This window comes from Rana temporaria, chromosome 3 (assembly GCF_905171775.1).
Source record: "Rana temporaria chromosome 3, aRanTem1.1, whole genome shotgun sequence".
Taxonomy (NCBI): Eukaryota; Metazoa; Chordata; class Amphibia; order Anura; family Ranidae; genus Rana; species Rana temporaria.
This window is the reverse complement of record NC_053491.1, coordinates 166,356,699-166,378,710: the sequence shown is the minus strand read 5'-3', so window position 1 is coordinate 166,378,710 and position 22,012 is coordinate 166,356,699. Positions and strand designations below refer to the sequence as shown.

The 22,012-nt window shown below is 46.5% G+C and overlaps 1 protein-coding gene across 1 annotated transcript in view; it reads left to right on the top strand.

The window, feature by feature from the left end:
- LOC120931870 (F-actin-capping protein subunit alpha-2-like) overlaps window positions 1-11,654 on the top strand; it is a 50,493-nt gene extending 38,839 nt beyond the window's left edge. Inside the window, exon 10 of the mRNA XM_040343771.1 lies at window positions 10,800-11,654. Coding sequence (XP_040199705.1) covers window positions 10,800-10,940 — 141 coding nt within the window. The 3' untranslated portion in view covers window positions 10,941-11,654. The remainder of the gene's footprint in view (window positions 1-10,799) is intronic.
- The last annotated feature ends 10,358 nt before the right edge of the window (window positions 11,655-22,012 follow it).

Here is a 22,012-nt window from a genome sequence, read left to right as displayed (position 1 = left end):
AGAAAGGTGGCTAGATTGGTCACTGATTTGTTTTTGTTTTGTTTTTGAATGTCAGAAATGTATATTTGTGAATGTTCAGATGTTATATTGGTTTCACTGGTAAAAATAAATAATTGAAATGGGTATATTTTTTTGTTTTGTTAAGTTGCCTAATAATTATGCACAGTAATAGTCACCTGCACACACAGATATCACCCTAAAATAGCTTAAAAAAAAAAAAAAAAAAAAAAAACCTACTTCCAAAAATATTCAGCTTTGATATTAATGAATTTTTTTTGTTCATTGAGAACATGGTTGTTGTTCAATAATAAAATTAATCCTCAAAAATACAACTTGCCTAATAATTCTGCACTCCCTGTATTTAGCCAGACACAATTGTCCAAATGAACATGGTGCCCGGTGTTGAAAACTTTCTGCATTCAATACTATAATCTAAATATGGGAGGTGTAGACTTCAACAATCAAATTATGAAGCCGTATTTAGTCTCCTGCAGTTAGACACTGGTGCAAAAAAGTGACAATAGATTTTTTTTTTTTTTTTTTTTTCAATTGGCTATATACAATTGAAGATCTGGATGCGTCCTAAAAATTCAGGAAGCGATCATTACAGCTCTTTTGTATCCAGAAGCTGCTGTGACCCAAATCTAGATGCAGTTTGCCGGCTGAAGGAGACTCATTTCTCTTCCGTTCATAGACGGACACAGCCTTCTTTGACATTAGGGTTCTGCTTCTTCCTACCAGGAGAGTTTAGGCAGAATTTAACAGCACCTAAAGTGTTAAAACCTTTCCTTCGTGCCCCTCCTCCCAGGGGGCGTGGCTCCCCCAGGCATAACCCACACCCTGCTCTAGGAGCCTCAGTCTTTTTCTGCCTAACGACAGGAGAGTCAGGCGCTCTCTGGAGTTCCTGTACTCTGGAGTTTTTTTCTGGCGATTTTTTTTTTTTTTTTTTTTTGTTTGTTTGTTTTTTTTGTTCCTGCATTTTTGAATCCTGCGATTCTTCTATCAACAGCCGACTGGGTGACGGGCTGGGTCCTCGACTCTTGTAGTCCCCCCCATGTTCGGCCATCGAGTGTGTGCCGGCCCTTAGCTCAGCTTTGGGACGTCCACGACAGGCCCCGTTGCGGCCGGGGAACTTCGGTTCTAGGGCACACATATGACCGGTCTCTATGGCTGTGTCACAGTGTGTCTGGCCGACAGCCATGCCGTTTACGGACGTTGGTTCTGTCTGGGATACCTCCAGCCGGGTAGTCGCAGGACGGGTAAGTAGTGGCCCCTTACTCAGGTAAGTGGTCTGGCTGGTGTTTTCCCTGGGAAAGTCGACCGAGGGTCTGCCCTGCTTTCCTCTCTCCCCTTCCTCTCCCTCCTTCCCCTGACTGGGTGGTGGCTGTGAAGGGGGGTTTCCTGGGTTTTCTTTATTACCACCGGGGCCCGTGTGTTGTTGGGGGACTGTGTTGTTACTCTGGGGGGGTGCTGCTGTGTGCTGCTGTGTTGTATGAGTTGATTTTTACCTCAGACGGTGGCCATCTTGGAAATCTCTTGGTCTCTTGTGACAGTTTTAGTGCTGTGAAACGCTGTGATTCTTCCCTGAGGTGACAGACACATCACAGCCAGCACATCAGAGCACACCTCAGGTTTTCAGCTCTCTCTGCAGCTGGGTGGGGTGGTGAGTACCAGGGGCCCCCATACTCTGCAATAGCAGCAAGGAGGTGACCAGTGGGGGTTTTTGTCCTGCTTTGCAGGGTGGGTGACACGGCGCTGACACTATGGAACCTGAGCCAGGTCTCCCTATACAGCAACGCCTGAGTTAACCCTTAACACCCTTTCCCCTGCCACATCTGTTATGTTGGCTGTCCTGGGTTTCTTGCCAGGTTTGAAGCAGCTAGTGTCCGGATGGGGGGTAAAAGGCGCCCCCTCCCTGAGCCTGCTTCTGGGGATGTCTCTGCAGAATTGCTGTTTTCTGGTTCTGTTATGTCAGAGGCTGCGGGCTTAATCCACATGGATAGTGAGGATGACTCTGCTGCAGAGTCAGTTGCTGGCAAGGAATTTGTTGGAGCTCTTGTTTCTGCGGTGCGTGAGACTCTAAAAATTGAGGATGTGGCGGAGACACCAGCCGTGTCAGTACCTTTTGGATTCCGCAGACCGCTACGCACCGCTAAAGTGTTTCCTTGTGTTCCTTATTTGGCGAATATGTTATACGAGGAATAGGATGCACCGCAAAAAGTTTGTCAAAAAACTTTGCAACCCATTACCCCCTTGAAGGGGACTTTTAAAAAAAAAAAGTAGGTCTCTCCTCCGCCAGTGGACCCCCTGTGTCCAGACTGAGCAGGGCCACCACGTTGCCTGTGGAAGGGGCTCCTGCATTTCAGGATCCCGCTGATAGGAGAGTGGAGGCCGTGGCCTGCTCCCTTTTCGCGGTGGTGGGTTCGGTGGTGAGGCTGGCTCTGGCCGGGGCCCTGGTGGCACAGGCACCGACTGAAAGGGCGAAGCTCCTTCTGCAGGAGCTGGAAGAAGGGGACGCTTCCGAGTCCTCTAGGGACCTGGCTAAACAATTGGTTCAGGGTCAGAAATTTCTCTGCGAGGCGGCCATGGATACGATCCATTGTGTGGCTGAAGAGCTGGTCTGCGGACTAGTCCTCTAAGGAGGCCTTGGTGATGGCCTTTAAGGGTGAACGGTCCTTTTGGGACTTCCCTGAATGGCATTATTGAGGATGCCACGGGTGGTAAGCGCATGCTGTTCCCACAGTCTGGGAAGGGCTAGGGACCTCGCCATGTGCAAGGACCCTCCTTGACTACCTCCGAGCGTTTTTTTCGCCCGCCCTGTGCGGTGGGGGTAGGTCTACAAGGTGCTTAAACCCCCGCCGCTGGGCAGCATGCCTAACAAGTCTGCGGACATACCTGCTTCCGCCTGAAGGTCTGCTCCCGCCCGTGTCTCGGGTGGGAGACTGGCTTCGCACATTCGTGGCTCGGTGGAGGTCTCTCCTCTCCGACCGTTGGGGTTGCGAAGTGGTTTCCTTGGGGTACAAGATTGAGTTTCTCTCTTGTCTGCCAAACAGTTTTTTTCCCGCCGGCCTCTGGCCTCATCCGGTTCGCCGGGTGGCTCTGTCAGGGGCTGTCCAGGATCTTCTGGTCAGGGGAGTGATTGTGCCAGTTCCCTCGTTGGAACGGTCTCAGGGGTTTTTACTCCATTCTGTTTGTGTCCCCACGGAGGATGGGGCCCGGTCAATCCTGGGCCTCAAGTCCCTCGTTTGTTTTGTCAAGGTGCAAACTTTCAGGTGGTGTACGATTCGCTTGATAATAGCGGCACTCCATCAGGGGGATTTTCTGGCATCCTTGGATGTCATGAACGTGTACCTGCATGTTCGCATATCCTCAAAGCACCAGAGATTCTGTGCTTTGCGGTCGGGGGGGGGACCATTTTCAATTGGTGTCCTTCCTTTTCGGCGGGTCTTCGCCAAGGTGCTCGTCCCGATACTGGCCCGGCTGTGACTGCGGGGGTTGTTATCATGGGATGTCTGGACGACATTCTCCTATGAGCTTCTTCGAGCTCTGCATTGGTGGAGCCGTGTCTATCGCGTGTCAGGCTCTCCGAGAGTCCGGCTGGTTTCTGGATTGTCCTGAAATCAGGGTTGATTCCGTCTCAGGGACTGGAATACCTGGGACTAGTCCTGGATTCCGCCGGGGCGGGAGTGTTTTTCTCCTAGCGGAAAAACTTCAGACTCTGCTATCTGCTGTGCAGCAGTTGCCGACCCAGAAACGGTCGTCTCTGCGATTCTGCAGGAAGGTTCTGGGTCCGTTGGTGGCCTCTTTCGAGGCGGTTCCGTATGTCCAATTCCACGCCAGGGTACTACGGAGGGAATTGCTGTCACGATGGGACTAGCTTCCGTCATCTCTGGATTACCAGATTCAATTGAGTGATCTGATCATGTCTCCCCTGGTGTGGTGGCTGGCGTTTCCGGTGCTTCGGGCCGGAAAGTCGTTTTTCTGCAGGCCACTGGACAGTGGTCACGACGGATGCCAGCCTCTCCGGTTGGGGAGGGGCGCTTGGGGCACCCAGTTAGCCCAGGGGCACTGGACTCGTGTGGAGTCCTGCCTACTGATCAACGTTCTGGAGCTCCGAGCAATCAAGCTTTGCCTTGCCAGGTGGTCCCTGGATCCACAGGGCCGACAGGTCAGGATCCTGTCTGATGACGCCACGGCCGTGGCGTAGGTTGATCATCAGGGAGGCACACGGAGTTCTGTTGCAGCGACGGGGGTCGCGCAATCCTTTCGGTGGGCCGAAGGGTCCGTTCCGGCTCTATCGGCCGGGTACATTCCGGGAGTACGGAATTGGCTAGCCGACCTCCTAAGTCGCACTACACTGGGCCAAGGAGAGTGGTCTCTCCACCCGCAGATCTGTGCCGAAAGTGGGGCACTCCGGACGTGGACCTTCTAGCGTCCCGTCTCTATCGGTAGGTGCCACGGTTCGTGGCCAGGTTTAAGGACCCGTGGGCGGACGCGTCAGGCACGTTGGTGGCTCCTTGGGGTCACTATCGCCTAATTTACACCTTCCCTCCTCGGAAGCTTCTTCCTCGACTGCTGCGCAGAGTGGAAGCCGAAGGGATTCCAACAATCCTGATCACCCCAGATTGGCCGCGCTGCTCCTGGTACGCGGACCTGGTGCGTCTGGTGGCAGACGCCCCCTAGCGTCTTCCCCTGGGAGTTTATCTTCTGTTACAGGGTCCGATCTTCCACCCTGTCTCACAGCCACCGGCTTTAGCGGCGTGGCTGTTGAGAGCCAGGGGCTGAAGGACCGAGGCCTATTGGGCTCGGTGGTCTCTACCGTGCTGCGTGCACGGAAGTCTACCTCACGTAGGATTTACCATCATACGTGGAAGGCCTGCATCTCTGTGTGTGAGGAGATGAAATGGCACCCTCGTACATACGTGGTGTACAGGGTTCTGCTGTCTTTACAGTAGGGAGTGGTTCGGGCTCTCGCCTTAAGTACGGTTAGGAGCCAGATTTCTGCTCTGGCTGTTTTTACTTGCAGCGACCCTTGGCGTCGCACTCCTGGGTGCGTACGTTGGGTCAGGGGGTCTGGCAGGTGGCCCCTCCCGGTGCGCCCTCCATTACCCCCATGGGACTTGAATTTAGTCCTTTCGGTGCTTCGGGATGCTCCCTTTGAGGACATTCGGGAGGTTTTTTGTTTATTGTCACAAAAGGTGATTTTATTTCTAGTAGCGATTACCTCAATCAGACAAGTGTCTGTCTGATCTGGCGGCCTTGTCTTGCAAGGCTCCCTACTTGGTCATCCATAAATATGAGGCGGTGCTGCGGCCGCAGCCGTTTTTTTTTTCTCCCTAAGGTCGTTTCGGGTTTTCACATTGATGGGGACATTGTTCTTCCATCCTTATGTCCTCGGCCGAAATGCCAGGAGGAGGCCACTTTGCATCCTCTGGATGTGGTTCGGGCCCTACGAGTGTACATATGTTACGGTTCCGTTCCGGAAGTCGGACTCACTGTTCGTGTCGGTGGCTGGCCCTACAAGAGGACCTGGCGGTCTCGTCGGCCACCGTTCCTAGGTGGTTCCGATGGATTGTGCTTCAGGCCTATGCCCTAAAGGGGCGTGCGCCCCCCTTTCGGGTTATGGCGCATTCGACCAGGGCAATCGGGGCCTCTTGGGCTTTCCGGCATCATGCCTCTGTGTTACAGCGGTGTTAGGATGCACGCTTTTTTCAAAGTTTTACGAGGTGGATGTGTGTGCATCTTCTGATGCCTCCTTCAGCCGCAGGTGTTACGGCGGCAGTTTATGTTTTGGAGTTTCTCCATTGAGCAACTCCGGTTTTTGTTTGGGGTGTAACCTGGTTTGCTGTGTTATTTTCCCACCCCTCTAATTTTTTTGACACTGCTTGGGGATGTCCCTAATGTCAAAGAAGGCTGTGTCCGTCTATGAACGGAAGGGAAAATAGGATTTTTGTACTCGCCGTAAAATCCATTTCTCTGAGTTCATAGACGGACACAGCACCCACCCCTCCTTGGTTTGTACTGCTTGTTACCGACTGAGGCTCCTAGAGCAGGGTGTGGGTTATGCCTGGGGGAGCCACGCCCCCTGGGAGGAGCGGCACGAAGGAAAGGTTTTAACACTTTAAGTGCTGTTAAATTCTGCCTAAACTCTCCCGGTAGGTAGAAGCATAACCCTAATGTCAAAGAAGGCTGTGTCCGTCTATGAACTCGGAGAAATGGATTTTACGGTAGTACAAAAATCCTATTTTTCCAAGGTACTCAAACAAGTCACCCAAAAAAAAGATGTGTATGTGGAAAACACGGAATAAGGTGTGTGTGTGTGTGTGTGTGTGTGTGTGTGTGTGTGTGTGTGTGTGTGTGTGTGTGTGTGTGTGTGTGTGTGTGTGTGTGTGTGTGTGTGTGTGTGTGTGTGTGTGTGTGTGTGTGTGTTTTGTCACCGACCACACACACCCACACCAAATGACCCTTTTTGGGAAGTAAATAGTCCAAGATATTTGCTGAGAGGTATGTTTTTTTTTTTTTTTTTTTTTTTTTTGCCTGCAAGTTTTTCGAAAATGTAAGAAAAAAAATCTTTCTCACACCTGTCATGGTATACATGGCATTGCACCCCAAAACACATTTTGCTACTTCTGCTGAGTATGATGGGGATACCACATGTGGGAGACTTTTTGTGAGCCTAGGCACATGTGGGGGAGGAAAGTCCAGTGAGCACCTTCAGGTTTTCAGAGGATGTAACTTGCGTATTTGATTTCCTGATTAGCTATCACCGTTTTGGAGACTCCATTTACAAAGGCAAGCTAGCGGCAGAAAGGGGGACTTGTACCATTTTTATATTTGGTGACAGTACACACTCTGAGTGTGTCACTGCACTGCGCGTAAATGTGGCACTTTCACGCACGCACACCTTCTTGGCTTTCCACCCTCTCCTAAGTTGCACCATCAACAATCCTCACAGGACAGTCATCAACAGGTTCTTTGCTGCCTTACAATGATGAGGGCACAGGCAACCGGATAGTCTCCCCTGTTTCTGACGTTGGTCTGTAAGTACCCCTTGCGAGGCTGGCACATTTGCACTTGCCAGTATAGTGTATTGTAGGCACAGCGGATCTCCCATGTTGTTTTGACAAAACTCCTTTCTAACTGAGCCATTGCTGTTTACCCCATTCTAGACCTAAAGACTCCCAATGTCTTAATATGAGCACAAAATGTACACGTACTGTTAGGTTAGTCATTGCTTCCCTCTGTCGAGGGGACCTTCTGGCCTCTGTAGAGATTAAGGATGTCCCCTATATCCTGTGTGTAAATCCTACATGTCTGTTGCCATTTCCTTCGGTCTGTCCATTGCACCTTGGGGCTTCACCAAGGTGTTTGCTCTTGTACTTTCCCTGCTTTGTTTACAGGGCATCCCCATGGTGGGATACCTAGACGAGCTTTTTTTCTTCAAGTCCATGCAGGCCTTGTCTGCCAGTGTCCCATCAAGCTGTTTGGGGGGAGTGGGCGTCCTGGACGCCCTTTTTTAATGTGGGGGCTTGGTTGATAGAAGAAAGTCCCCTCCCAGTTGACATATTGGAGCTTAGAGCGATTTTAGGTTATCTCTTCATTGCTGGAACCCGTAACTGCAAAGTCATCTAACCCAGGTTCAGATGAACAACAAGACTGCAGTGTTGTACAACAATCATTGGGGAGGAACCATAAGTCTTGTAGCTCAGAGAAGCTGACCAGTTTCTGGTTTGGGTGGAACTTCATGCCACCCCTGTCCACCAAGCACATTGCAGGCGCAAACAAATGGAGGACAGAGAGGGAGTGGTCTCTTCACCCGGAGGTTTTTCTCTGTCTTAGATTGGAAAAGCATTCTGGCCTTTCTTTAGACTGGTCTGTAGGAGCATTTGGCTTTGCGTACCATCAAAATTCAGAGCTTGGCTCTTGCGGGGGGTTTTTTTTTTTTCAAGGGCTGCATGCCTCTCATTCCCTTGTGAATTATTTAATACAGGGTGTCGCATAGTTCCACCTGTACATCCACATTGAATACTTGACTCTCAACCTGGTTTGTTTACTTCTTCAAAAACTCCCTTTTGAACCCATCAGATTCTGGTCTACTCCACTGGTCGTTTTTAAGGCATTCTTTCTGATGCTACACGTAGACGAAGATATCCCTTATGTCTAAGGCTCCTCTTCGCCCTTAGGTGGTTTCTCTCTTTTACCTTAACCAGGACATTGTGCTTCTATCTTTCTGACCTGTGGCGGTACATCCCAAGGAGATGTTGGATGTGGTGCGAGCGGTTTGTGTCTTGTTCAGCTTTCCTTCTAAGTGATTGACTTCCTTTTTGTCATTCACGAGGATCCCTGGAAGGGACAACCTGCTTCTTGGTTCACAATTGCTATTTGGATTAGGCTGTACATCATTTTAAGCCTATTGACTTATGAACAAAAAAGAAAAGTTTTTTTTAATTTTTTTTTTTTTACTTATAAAATCCCTTTTCTTGGAGTTTATTAGGAAACATACAGCATCTCACAAAAGTGAGTAAATCCCTCGCATTTTTGTAGATATTTTATTATATCTTTTCACGTGACAACACTGAAATGTAGAGTGTATAGCTTTGTATAACGGTGTCAATTTGCTGTCCCCTCAAAATAACGCACAGCCATTAATGTCTAAACCGCTGGCAAAAAAAGTGAGTACACCCCTAAGTGAAAATGTGCAAATTGGGCTTGGTGTCATGTGACTCATTAATGTGTTACAAGGTCTCAAGTGTGACTGGGAAAGCAGGTGTGCTAAATTTGGTGTTATCGCTGTCACTCTCTCATACTGGTCACTGAAAATTTAACATGGCAAATTATGGCAGAGAACTTTCTGAGGATCTTAAAAAAAAAAAAAAAAATTTTTTTATTGCTCTACATAAAGATGGCCTAGGCCAGGGGTCTTCAAACTACGGCCCTCCAGGTGTTCAGGAACTACAATTCCCATCATGCCTTGTCATGTTTGTGAATGTCAGAGTTTTGAAATACCTCATGGGATCTGTAGTTCCACAACAGCTGGAGGGCCGTAGTTTGAGGATCCCTGGCCTAGGCTATAAGTAGATTGCCAAGACCCTGAAACTGAGCTGCAATGTGGTGGCCAAGACCATACAGCAGTTTAACAGGACAGGTTCCACTGAGAACAGGCTTCGCCATGGTCAACCAAAGAAGTTGAGGGAACATGCTCGGCATCATATACAGAGGTTGTCTTTGGAAAGTGGACGTAGAAGCGCTGCCAGCATTGCTGCAGAGGTTGAAGGGGTGGGGGGGGGGGGTCAGCCTGTCGGTGTTCAGACATACGCTGAACAGTGCATGAAATTGGTCTGCATGGCTGCTGTTCCATCTTCTAAAGATGCACAAAGCCTGCAAACAGTTTGCTGAAGACACGCAGACTAAGGACAAGGATTACTGGAACCATGTCCTGTGGTCTGAGACCAAGATAAACTTATTTGGTTTAGATGGTGTCAAGCGTGTGTGGCGGCAACCAGATGACAAATACAAGTGTGTCTTGCCTATTGTCTATTGGTTGCATGAGTGCTGTCGGCACTGGGGAGCTACAGTTCATTGAGGGAACCATGAATGCCAACATGCACTGTGACATACTGAGGCAGAGCATGATCCCCTCCCTTCAGAGACCTCCAAGACCACCGCTGCCTTGCTAAAGGAGCTGAGGGTAAAGGTGATGGACTGGCCAAGCATGTCTCCAGACCTAAACCCTATTGAGCATCTGTGGGGCATGCTCAAACGGAAAGTGGAGGAGTGCAAGGTCTCCAACATCCACCATCTCCGTGATGTCGTCACTAAGGAGTGGAAGAGGACTCCAGTGGCAACCTGTGAATCTCTGGTGAACTCCATGCCCAAGAGGGTTAAGGCACTGCTGGAAAATAATAGTGGCCACACAAAATATTGACTCTTTGGGCCCAATTTGTTGCCAGCGGTTTAAGCCCCGTACACACGATCCGAAAATCGTACGAAAAATGCCACTTTCGAAACGATCGTACGATAATCGGATCGTTGGTACAGAGCTTCCGAGAGCCGATCAGGACAGTTTATCCGATTTTATTCCATCGGAACATGCACGGAATTTTTTTTCGTACGATGCCAGATCGTATGATTTTTGTTTAATCAGTACAGCTGTGGTTCGAAAATGCAATACAAATGCATTACAACACATGACATCACTTACGATTTTTTATTCTGCCGTACGAGAATTTTCGTGACTTTAGTAAACTCATCAGATTCGATGTGAGATTAGCATACAAAAAAAAACGGACGATCATTCGTCCGATAATCATGTCGTGTGTACCGGGCATTAGACATTAACTGCTGTGTGTTGTTATATTGAGGGGACAGCACATTTTACATGGTTGTACAAGCTGTACACTCACTACATTACATTGTAGCAAAGTGTAATTTACTCAGTGTTGTCACATGAAAAGATGTAATAAAATATTTACAAAAATGTGAAGGGTGTACTCACACTTGTGTGATACTGTATCCAGTATGTGCGACGATTTCAGTTTATTGGCTCTTAGACTAATAATTCTCTAGCATAGCCACTCTGTAGATTAGAAGTACTTGTGAGACAAGATAACTAAACAGAATAGGCTTGGTGCGTGAATAACATTTTGTATTCTTTGGGGGGGGGGGGGATAAAGCTTCTTAATTTTGTCTTGACTGCTACACACTACCATGAATAAATGTATACTGCCCCTTTGCAAACGTGGTGCTCTTCTGTACATTGATCACCATGATTTTAACTCTTGTGTTTCTTTCTATCTTAGACTGCAATCAGTGAGAACTACCAGACTATGTCTGACACTACTTTCAAAGCCTTACGTCGTCAGCTGCCAGTGACACGCACAAAAATTGACTGGAACAAGATTCTTAGTTACAAAATTGGGAAAGAAATGCAAAATGCCTAACAGGAATGGTGTATGAATGGATTTTAGTGTCTGTATACATACAAATAAACATGGTTGTGAAGTTTTTTCAAGCTGCCAGCAAGCTTGGTTAGGATGGCTCTTTGCTTTAAAAAATTAAATACTGTAATTAAATTCAGCTACAGCACAAGATTCACATTATGAATTCATTTTTATTTCAAGGGTTGGTACATGTACTACATTTTGAGGCATTTCTACTATGTTCAACCTTTTAGGAGGACAAAATGCTTCTTTGTTTTTTTTTTTTTATGACTTTTCTAAAATGAACTTGCATTTGTAAAATTCGGTTGTTACTGCAGTTCTAAAAAGAAACTAATTCTTGTGCCAGTGTGGAACAAAAGTGCTCATTATGGCTTCAGTATTCATTGATATAGATAGTGTGGCCATATGTAATGTGCTAGAAGCTTATTGGCTTCCATCTCCTCACTAAGTGGGAAACAAAGCTTCATTGACTTATTATATTGTTCTGTTAAACTAATACCTTACTTAAAAAAACATGCAAGGCCAAGTTCTTATGTTTTTGTTATTTCAGAATTTTCCGTCAGTGTTTAAGTATATTAAATGATTTTGTTTTTGTGATGGTGCTTTTAAATTGGTTTGAAATGAATCTACCAGGCTAAAACTTCCTACTGTCCACTGTATAGCATCCAATGTATTATAACAAAACAAATTGTAATATATTTAATCCAGTACTTGTATGTCTGTCAGTTATTATTTTTTTCTATTCTCTGCCCCTGTATTCCAACTCAATGTGACATTAAAATGCAGATTTTTCTATTTGTAAGAGTAGAACTTGCTTGCAACAAACCTTTTTATATGCTTTGGTCCTTGAATATTATGTATAAGAACAGTATTGAAATATTTTGCTGCAAAATATGCATCTACAATGTGTCCAGTGAAATTCCTTAAGGCTGTAGACAATATGCCTTTAAAAATAGGAGAAAAGCGCACATGGACAGGGCAATATATAAAACAATTCAAATGGGTTCCCACTTCCAAGCACACTTTCCAGCTAGCCAGCAACAGCCAGCCTTGTGGCTTCAATGTGTATTTGCAAATGTATGCAACAAAAAACCTGCTTTGTTACCTAAAGCCTCGTAACACACTACTAGTTAGTTAGTTAGTTATTTATTTATTTTGTTCGATCCAGTGGGTCGGAGTCGTTGTACTAACAATCAGATGTTAATACAGTGATCTCCCTTGCTGTGCTATTGTGTTCTGATGGGGACGGCCCCAACGCCAGAACACTCCGGGACAGTGCTCTCAGCTATTGGCTGAGCACGCTGATTGGGAGTTGATCGGCTAAACTACCTTTAGGAGACTATACTGCCTTACAGGTGACCAGGCTCACTGGGCAAATGCACTGGTTAAATGTGTAATGAGTAGGGGCTAGTAGAATAGCTGGGTGGGGGCAATGCTTTATGATCTTCTGTGTTGATTCATTTAATCATAGTCTTGATAAATTGGCACGCTGTATAAGTGCAGTCTAATGTGTCCTGCTTCTTGCGGCTGTCCCTGCTAGTCAGTGTGTGAAAATAGACAGTCCACCCTTTCACCAGCTCTTGTGATGCAGCTGTAAAGTTCCCGCAGCCACGAGCGCATGAGGTGAGAAGAGGCTCTGATCTCCCTGTAGCAAAAGCAGTATTGATGTGATCACTGTGGTCCCCACTCCGCTTTTTCTGGTGTTACTGCCCTCAGGCTCTGGCCCCACTGGCTTGGTCTCCTGTCAGTGTGTGGGCATGCAGGCAGAAGGGCTCACTTGTGGCACCAGAAGGAAGTTCTTAGAGTGGTCACTACCCTTCGGCCTCAGGGTTCTCTGGCAATAGTAGTTCTGAGTCCCATCCCCTTCTCATGCACCACTGGGGTCCAGAAGTCCACGGGCTTTCCTTGCTATAGCTTTTCCCCCTACTGACTGGAGGGGATAGTGCAATGTCCAGCACAACCTTAAAAGTGAAATCAAAGCTGACTGTAAAGAGAGCAATGTCTCCATGTTTCCGTAGTCAAGCATATGGCTACTAGAGTTGGGCCGAACAACCCCTGGTTCGGTTCATGCCAAAAGGTAAGACCCAAACCCTATTAACCACTTAAGCTCCGGACCAATATGCTGGCTAAAGACCCAAGGGGTTTTTACAGTTCGGGACTGCGTCGCTTTAACAGACAATTGCGCGGTCGTGCGACGTGGCTCCCAAACAAATTTGGCGTCCTTTTTTCCCCACAAATAGAGCTTTCTTTTGGTGGTATTTGATCACCTCTGCGGTTTTTATTTTTTGCGCTATAAACAAAAATAGAGCGACAATTTAAAAAAAAATGCAATATTTTTTACTTTTTGCTGTAATAAATATCCCCCAAAAACATATATAAAAAAAAAAATTTTTCCTCAGTTTAGGCCGATACGTATTCTTCTACCTATTTTTGGTAAAAAAAATCGCATTAATCGTTTATCGGTTGGTTTGCGCAAAATTTATAGCGTTTACAAAATAGGGGATAGTTTTTTGCATTTTTATTTACTAGTAATGGCGGCGATCAGCGATTTTTTTTTTTTTTTTTTTTTTTTTTTTTTTTTTTTTTTTTTTGTGACTGCGACATTATGGCGGACACTTCGGACAATTTTGACACATTTTTGGGACCATTGTCATTTTCACAGCAAAAAATGCATTTAAATTGCATTCTTTATTGTGAAAATGACAGTTGCTGTTTGGGAGTTAAACACAGGGGGCGCTGTAACATTTAGGGATCACCTAGTGTGTGTTTACTAGTGTAGGGGGGGTGTGGCTGTAGGACTGACACCATCGATCGAGTCTTCCCTATAAAAGGGATCACTCGATCGATGCGCCACAGTGAAGCACGGGGAAGCCGTGTTTACACACGGCTCTCCCCGTTCTTCAGCTCCGGGGAGCGATCGCGATGGAGCGGCTAAAAACAAATAGCCGTGCCGTCGTCCCGGATCGCTCCCCGAGCGGACCCGACCTCCGCATGTACCGGGGGGGGGTCCCGATCGGACCCCCCACCCACGTCTAGCAGAGGACGTACAGGTACGTGATTGTGCCTTTCCGTGCCATTCTGCCAACGTAAATGTACATGAGGAGGTCGGGAACTGGTTAAAGGCTATGGGACCTGAACGTGAAAAATCAAAAGTCCCCATTTTTAAGGCTTGTATACAAGTTATTTAAGGGTAAGGGGGGCCCCCCGATACTACCTTGGGGTGGGTGTGTGTATTTTTTATTATATTTTTTTGCCCCCGCGGTATTTGGATAAAATGTTTATCAAAGCAATATATTTGCAAAAAATACACTAAAACCATTATTGGCAGATAAAAACAAAGCAAATTTTACAAAATTCCTACTAAATATAAAAGCTTAACCTGTATGGAATTAATAAATAACAAATATTTGTAAAAATTTTAAATTGTGCCTTTTTGCAAAATGGTGAAAATTGAACGTACGCAAAAATGTAAATATCCAAAAATATAAAAACACCACATAATATATACTCAACAGGGTATAACCATAAACTAATAATGTTCAATCCACATGAAAACAATCAGTCCATGTAGAAATTCAACGAGGCTGTCAGCGACGATCCAAAACGAAGTGGAATACACCTCCTTGGTGTCCAGAAGACGTCAACCGAGGGTAAGGTCAAGGAGCCTGGTATTCCTCAGCCGAAGGTGACTCCGATAAAGGTGTCTTAACCAAGGAGTAGGTAGAGAAATCATGAAGATCCAACAAACATCTGAGAACAGCTCAGTTCAGACAGACAGCAACCCTTAATAAGGTAATGGGGACCAGCTGGAGACATTTAAAAAAAAAACTTTTCCTCACACACACACACACCTACCTTTGGCTATCCTCATAGGTTAGAGGACAGGTGCTCTTTGTGTCATTTCTGTCCTTTCTGGATCCCAAGGCAGTTTAGAGGTCTCTTGGTTGAAGCGGCACCAATTACTTTAGAAGCATTAAGAACATGGGATAAATTAATTTGGGGACAATATAATAGCCCATTAACCCCCCCTGGTGGTATTTCTGAGTCTGGCTCGGGGTGACCTTTCAGAACCGGTAAAAGCGGTAACCCCGAGCCAGACTCGGGATCGCCTCGCAGTGTCTACAGGCAGGAAGTTATTTTCCTTGTCCCTGGATCCTGCGATGCCTCCCCGCTGTGTGATTGAGCTGTCTCCTCACTCAATTCACAGTGCCTGTGTGCTGCCGAGCTCCATTCCCTGTGACGTTACGACGCACTGCGGCGGAGATCGGCGCCAAATTCAAAAAAGTAAATGCACACAATACATACAGTATACTGTAATCTTATAGATACACACCCCTTTGTCCCCAGTCGTCTGCCCAGTGTCCTACATGCATTATATAATAAAAACTGTTCTTTCTGAATGAAAACTGGAGATTGTCCATAGCAATCAAAAAGTGTCCCTTTACATCAAAAGTGGTTTTAGAGCAGCTAGAAAACAGCGATAATAAATTATAATCACTTGCAGAATTGAGCGACAGCAATTTGTGGGGAAATTCGTTTTTGATTTGATTACATTATTTAATAATTTTTATTATTACATTATTATTTGTTATAATTATGTATAGTTATTTATTATATTATAATTTATTTTGTTTTTCAAACTTTATCATACCCGGGATGTCTACTAGACTCTTGTTTGGACAGATTTAAGAGAGTTATTCCTAAGAATTATAGGCCTGCAATATAAAACGCCAATTTTCCATGCAAAATAATTGTTCAGCTTTCAGCACCTAAAATCTGAAATAATTATACCGCCAGGGAGGTTAATGCCCTTGACAGGAAATAACTATTTACCACTGGGGAAACGCAATATATTATATTTAAAATTGCAATAATAGGACCACATCGACCTACCTGAGATTAAAAGATGTTATGAAGGGGAATGTCCTTTGTTCACTATCGGAATTGCCTGAAAGATATGGGACAACTCCATGGGATGTTTGGAGATATAAACAACTTCAACACTTTGTAGAGTCCCTCCCAAAACCCCTTCGGTGGATGAGTAGGCTGAATCCATGGGAAAAACTAGCCGATCAAGGAGGGATAGATGGGCATGGAATCTCTAGTATTTATAAGATGTTGATGATACACTTAGAGGGAGGATCCGTGTGCCCAATGGAGAGTTGGGAACTGGACTATGTGTACGTGTGTAAGAACTGGAAATAGAAGTAACTAACAGCGCTCAGAGGCTCGACTGAAAACGAATCACTAATGACTGAAATAAACCCACAAATACTTTCAAATAGGCTTGCAACAATTTATTCAGATAGATGAAGAGAAAGTTAAAAACAGTATATAACTCATGGATTGTGAGATTGCAACGTTGCCACATTTGCTGGCTTGGGCTTCGACGGATTACTGAGGCAGACTGAGTAAATCCAGGGAAGGACCATTGTAGCCGCAAACTGAAACAGACTCCAGGGTATTCTGTGCTGGACCCACTGGCGTGAATAGATGACTTCACTGGAGCTGGACAACAATGCCCAAAGGGAAAAGCAGAATGGAGGAAGGCGTCACTGGATCCTCTCCTATGACAGCTGCAGTGGGCGTCACGACAGGAGGGGAGAGGTGTCCCTGTCCGCTGCAGCTTATAGCTCTCAGCAGGCTCTTTTGGGATTGTTCAGTCTACCGACCTTGCAGCGGACATCGAGGAGAGTTGTGGTTGATGAAGACATGTTTTTTTTTTTATCTGGAACCATGTGAGTGCATTCTTATAAGGTTTTTAACATTGCTTCTAATAAATTGCAATTTACACTTGGGCAGTTATGTGCCCTATTTTTTATGTTGTTTCAGTCATTTTTTCTTAAATTATGGTTTGGGTTATACTTGCTTTTTTATTACTACAGTCTATTTAATCTTGGGATTACTGCACTCTAAAGGTGCTTATATATCTTAAAATGTGCCTCTCCGGGGAGGAATTCCTCAACTTACATGGTCAATCAATAGACATTGCCTGACTTGAGCTTCCAAAAAGTTCTGTACCCTCTCACAGCACTGATTATTATGTCCGCAATAGTGTTCCTAGCTTTCGCATCATAGAATAGATTTTCACTGAGATGTTTCCATGTCCAAGTTTATGGAAGTTCCTGTTATGCCATAGGTCATCTCATTCTCCCCCAAGGGATTGTGAGATTTATGGGAACTCCATTAACATACTTTTCTTTGTACTGTTCCTCAGTTTCTACAGACTCTGGATTTTAGACTATGCACAACTGATAGTCCTTGATATATCAGATTTCATTTTCGTATGCTGGTTTCTGGCTAGGATGGGAGTTCTCCCTTCCCCTCTCTTTCATCCAGAAAACATTTCTTAATGGACAGTGTTTCCCAATAGTTTCCTTACACAGATGAGTGTTTGCAAACATCACATAATTACATACTTGGTAAGGTTGAATAAAGATACTGGTCCATCCAATTCTACATGTGCGTGTGAGTTTATGACACTACCATTTTCAGTATCCCTGTACAATGTCTAAACGTTTTTTATTTATCTACACTCCCTGCTGACCCCACCAATTGTGGAAGTTAGTTCCACATTCTTACAGCTCCAACAGTAAAGAACCCTGTTGGTTGTGTGAGTGAAGATGGGAGTTTGCCCCAAGTTAAAAACCATTAAAGTAATTTTCCACACTTCGGTTCCTATGGCAATAAATTCTTCATGCCAGGAACCAACAGACACTATTATCTCCTGTCTCAGTCTTAGTATCCTTCAGTGTTTTAGGATGGGGATGCAGAAATTTACCCACTCCTCACCAGTCACTCATGATGACCCCCCTTGACACTTGAACATTAGTGTTACTGTGTATTTAGAATTCACTTTGCCTTATAGGTACAAACCACAGTAACCACTTGTTCTCAATTCTTCCCAGGTCAGGGCCATAGGCCAACCCCAGACCACAGCAGGCTCCAATATGGAGGTGAAGGACAGAAAGGACAAAAAGAGAACCTGTCCTCTAACCCAGTGGTCATCAACCCTGCCCTACAGGGCCCACTAACAGACCAGGTTTTATGTATTACCATGGGGATATGCAGTCTAGAATACTGCAATCACTGAGCAGCAAATGATATCACCTGTGATGTATTTCAGTTATCTTGCAAACCTGGCCTGTTAGTGGGCCCTGTAGGGCAGTGGTCATCAACCTTGTCCTGCAGGGCCCACTAACAGGCCAGGTTTGCAAGATAACTGAAATACATCACAGCTGATATCATTTGCTCCTCAGTGATTGCAGTATTCTAGACTGCATCGCCCCAAGGTAATACATAAAACCTGGCCTGTTAGTGGGCCCTGCAGGACAGGGTTGATGACCACTGCTGTAGGGCAGGGTTGATGACCACTGCTCTAACCTATGAGGACTGCTGTCACCCACCATAGTCACCTGCTTTCTACTCTGATTAACCTCTATTTTTCCTTGAAAAGGTGCCTCAACCTAGAAGGTTAAATGTGTGGTTCATCATCTGTACTTAAGCTCAAGAGATATCCTGGTACAAATACTTAGCAGCAGCACAAGGCTGTTTAATTCGGAAGGTTGAACTCCCGAAGATGTGTTCTTTTGATACTCCAAGTTTACACTTGTTCTTAAACATCCCTCACAGTAAATTAGACTGACCACTTTTACTGAATATTTGAGGTTTACATGTACATCTTACAACATTCTCTGCATACATGTATAGACACTTGCATTAAAATTGGTTGTATGATTTGGCTGAGAATGGCTGTATTGCTGAACTGGTACACAGTTCTTGTCAGTTTGTATAGAAAAGGTGCATAGAGAACTAAGTGCAGCCCATATCTGTACTGGATAATGTCCATAACAACAAAAAGTCCATGAAACTTGGATTCCTTGAAGAACGGCTCATGAAAGAGATGGCAAGTCATTGGACAAAGGGGAGGGATCTCTGTCATCTACTCTTCACTCACTCGCTTGACCGAGAAGTCTCCCTACATGTTAGCATGGGAGGCCGACCTTTAACATGAATGGGACCTGGAGACCTGGCAAGCGGCTTGCTCCGACTTATTTCGAGGTATCTTGAATACTTCCTTGATGGAAGCAAATTTAAAAGTACTCATGAGGTGGTACATGACTCCCACCAGGCTTGCGGCCATATACCCATTATTAGATCCCAGTTGCTTTAGAGGCTGCCAACTCCTGGGTTCGATGGTGCATGTCTGGTGGGAATGTCCCAGAATTAGACCAGTCTGGAAGAAGATATTTAACCTTATTTCTATAGTCACTAAATGCGTGGTCCCCAGGTCTGCATCAGTTGCTCTCCTTAATGCCAGGATCCCTTGTATATCCAAGCCCAATCAAAAGCTGATCCGCTTTATGCTCCTCGGGGGAAAAAAATCACCATTGCTAGGGCTTGAAAACAGCCCAGGGTTTCCGTTGAAGAGGTAAAAAGCAAGATCTCTTGTATTATGGTGCAGGAAAAGTTGGCCAGTATCTTATCAAACACGACCTCAAAGTTTGAAGCTGTGTGGGAACCATGGGCGGCCCACTGTGGTATATCTCTGGCTACTGGGGTTCACCCTGTGCCCCCTCCATCCTCAAACTCCAGTTAGGCAAATGGTTCCTTTTCTTTCTTTTTCTCTTTCCCCTATCTCTATTTCTGTTTCCCTCTGTCACGGAACCATGAACCAGACGTACAACAAGAGATAAGTGAAAATAAGAAGGCTTTATTGAAAATCAAGCTGTAAAGCAAAAGTCCAAACGGATGGTTAAACAGAGTCTTGCGAAGCCAGAGGTCAGGAACCAGAAGGGTAGTCGGACGAAGCCAGGATTAGGAACCAGCAGGGAAGTCAGACGAAGCCAGGATCAGGAACCAGCAGGGAAGTCAGACGAAGCCAGGATCGGAACCAGAAGCAGCAGCAGTCTTAGAAGCATGTGAACACAGGAGGACCAAGCAAGGAACTAAAGCCACAGAGCTCCTATATATGTGAGCCAGGCATCCAGCTCCTCCCAGTGGGAGGATGCCCCGCGGTCTTGGAGTTATGGTAGGTTCGCAACAACCGAGTGCGCAACTCCTCAGGCACAAAACATCTGCCGTTGGGTCTCCCAGAGGGAGCACCAGATTGAGCTGCCAAAATCTGCTCACCAAGGGGAGAGGTCAGGCTGGTGCGAATGGCGGCCAGGATCTGATTCGGAGGTATGACCGAAGTCGGTATAGATTCCTCCCTGGACAGCTCGGAGTACTGCCGTGATAAGGCATCCGCCCTGATGTTCTTGGAACCGGGTAGGTAGGAGACCACGTAATTAAAACGTGACAAGAACAGAGCCCATCTGGCCTGACGTGGTGTCAATCTCTTGGCCTCAGAAAGGTAGGTCAGATTCTTGTGGTCCGTCAGGATGAGAACCGGAACCACGGAGCCCTCGAGCAAGTGCCTCCACTCTTTGAGAGCCTGCACTATGGCCAATAACTCCCTGTCACCAATCTGATAGTTGCACTCCGCGGGTGACAGTTTCCGGGAGTAAAACCCACAAGGAAGCAGCGGACCCTCTGGTGTTCTACGCTGAGACAGAAGGGCGCCTACTCCCGTCTCAGATGCGTCCACCTCGAGGACAAAGGGCAACCCAGGGTTGGGATGAGACAGAATCGGGGCCGACACAAAGGCGGATTTTAGGGCCTCAAAAGCCCGGATGGCCTCGAGCGGCCAGACCTGGGAATTACTGCCCTTCCTGGTCAGATCCGTGAGAGGCTTGGCCAGCATGGAGAAGTCCCTGATGAACTTCCGATAATAATTGGCGAAGCCCAAAAAGCGCTGCAAGGAACGAAGACCACTGGGCTGAGGCCACTGTAAGACAGCCGAAACCTTCTCAGGGTCCATGGAGAACCCCTCAGCGGAAATGATGTAACCTAAGAAGGTTACCTGGGATCGGTGAAATTCGCATTTCTCAAGCTTACCGAACAGCTTGTTCTCTCGTAACCGTTGCAACACTCGCTTGACATCCAGAATGTGGGCCTCCATGGATTCAGAGTATACCAAGATGTCATCCAAATAGACCACCACACACTGCTGCAACAGGTCACGGAAAACATTGTTGATGAATTCCTGAAAGACTGCGGGTGCATTGCACAACCCAAAGGGCATAACCAAGGATTCATAATGACCGGTCCTGGTGTTAAACGCGGTCTTCCACTCATCGCCCGCCTTGATCCTTACCAGGTTATATGCCGCCCTCAAGTCGAGTTTGGTAAAGACCGTGGCCCCCTTAAGGCGATTGAACAGCTCGGAAATCAAGGGTATCGGGTAAGCGTTCTTGATCGTGATGCGATTAAGGCCCCTGTAATCGATGCAAGGCCTCAACTCACCGCCCTTCTTTTTCACAAAGAAAAATCCAGCCCCTGCCGGGGACGAGGATTTGCGAATGTGACCACGGGACAGCGCCTCCATCACGTACTCCTCCATGGCCTCATTCTCCGCAACCGACAGTGGATAGACCCTGCCGCGAGGAGGAACGGCACCAGGTTGTAACTCTATGGCACAATCGTATGGGCGATGCGGAGGTAGGGCAACTGCGCGCACCTTATCGAATACATCCCGGTACTCCTCGTATTCAGGAGGCAACAGAGAGTCCGAGGAAGTACACAGCAACTTGACAGGCCCATGGATGCAACTAGCCCCACACTGTGGTGACCATGAGAGGATCTCGGCCGATCTCCAGTCAAAAGTCGGATTATGCTTCTGGAGCCAGGGGTACCCCAAGACCACCGAGTAGTGTGGAGACGAAATAACCTGGAAGCAGACTGACTCTCTGTGAACGGCACCAATGGCTATCCCCACTGGAAGGGTCTCATGAGTCACGTGTGACGGCTGGAGGGGTCTGCCGTCTATCGCCTCTAGAGCCAGCGGGGAACCTCGAGCCTGCAGAGGAATGGAATTGGCGGCAGCGAACTCACTATCAATGAAAAAACCACCAGCACCAGAGTCCACCAACGCCTGGGTCGTCACCGAGCCCCCGACCCAGGAGAGGACAACAGTGATCAGTGGTTTATCAACACGGGAAACCGGGGACGAGGAGACTCCACCCAAGATC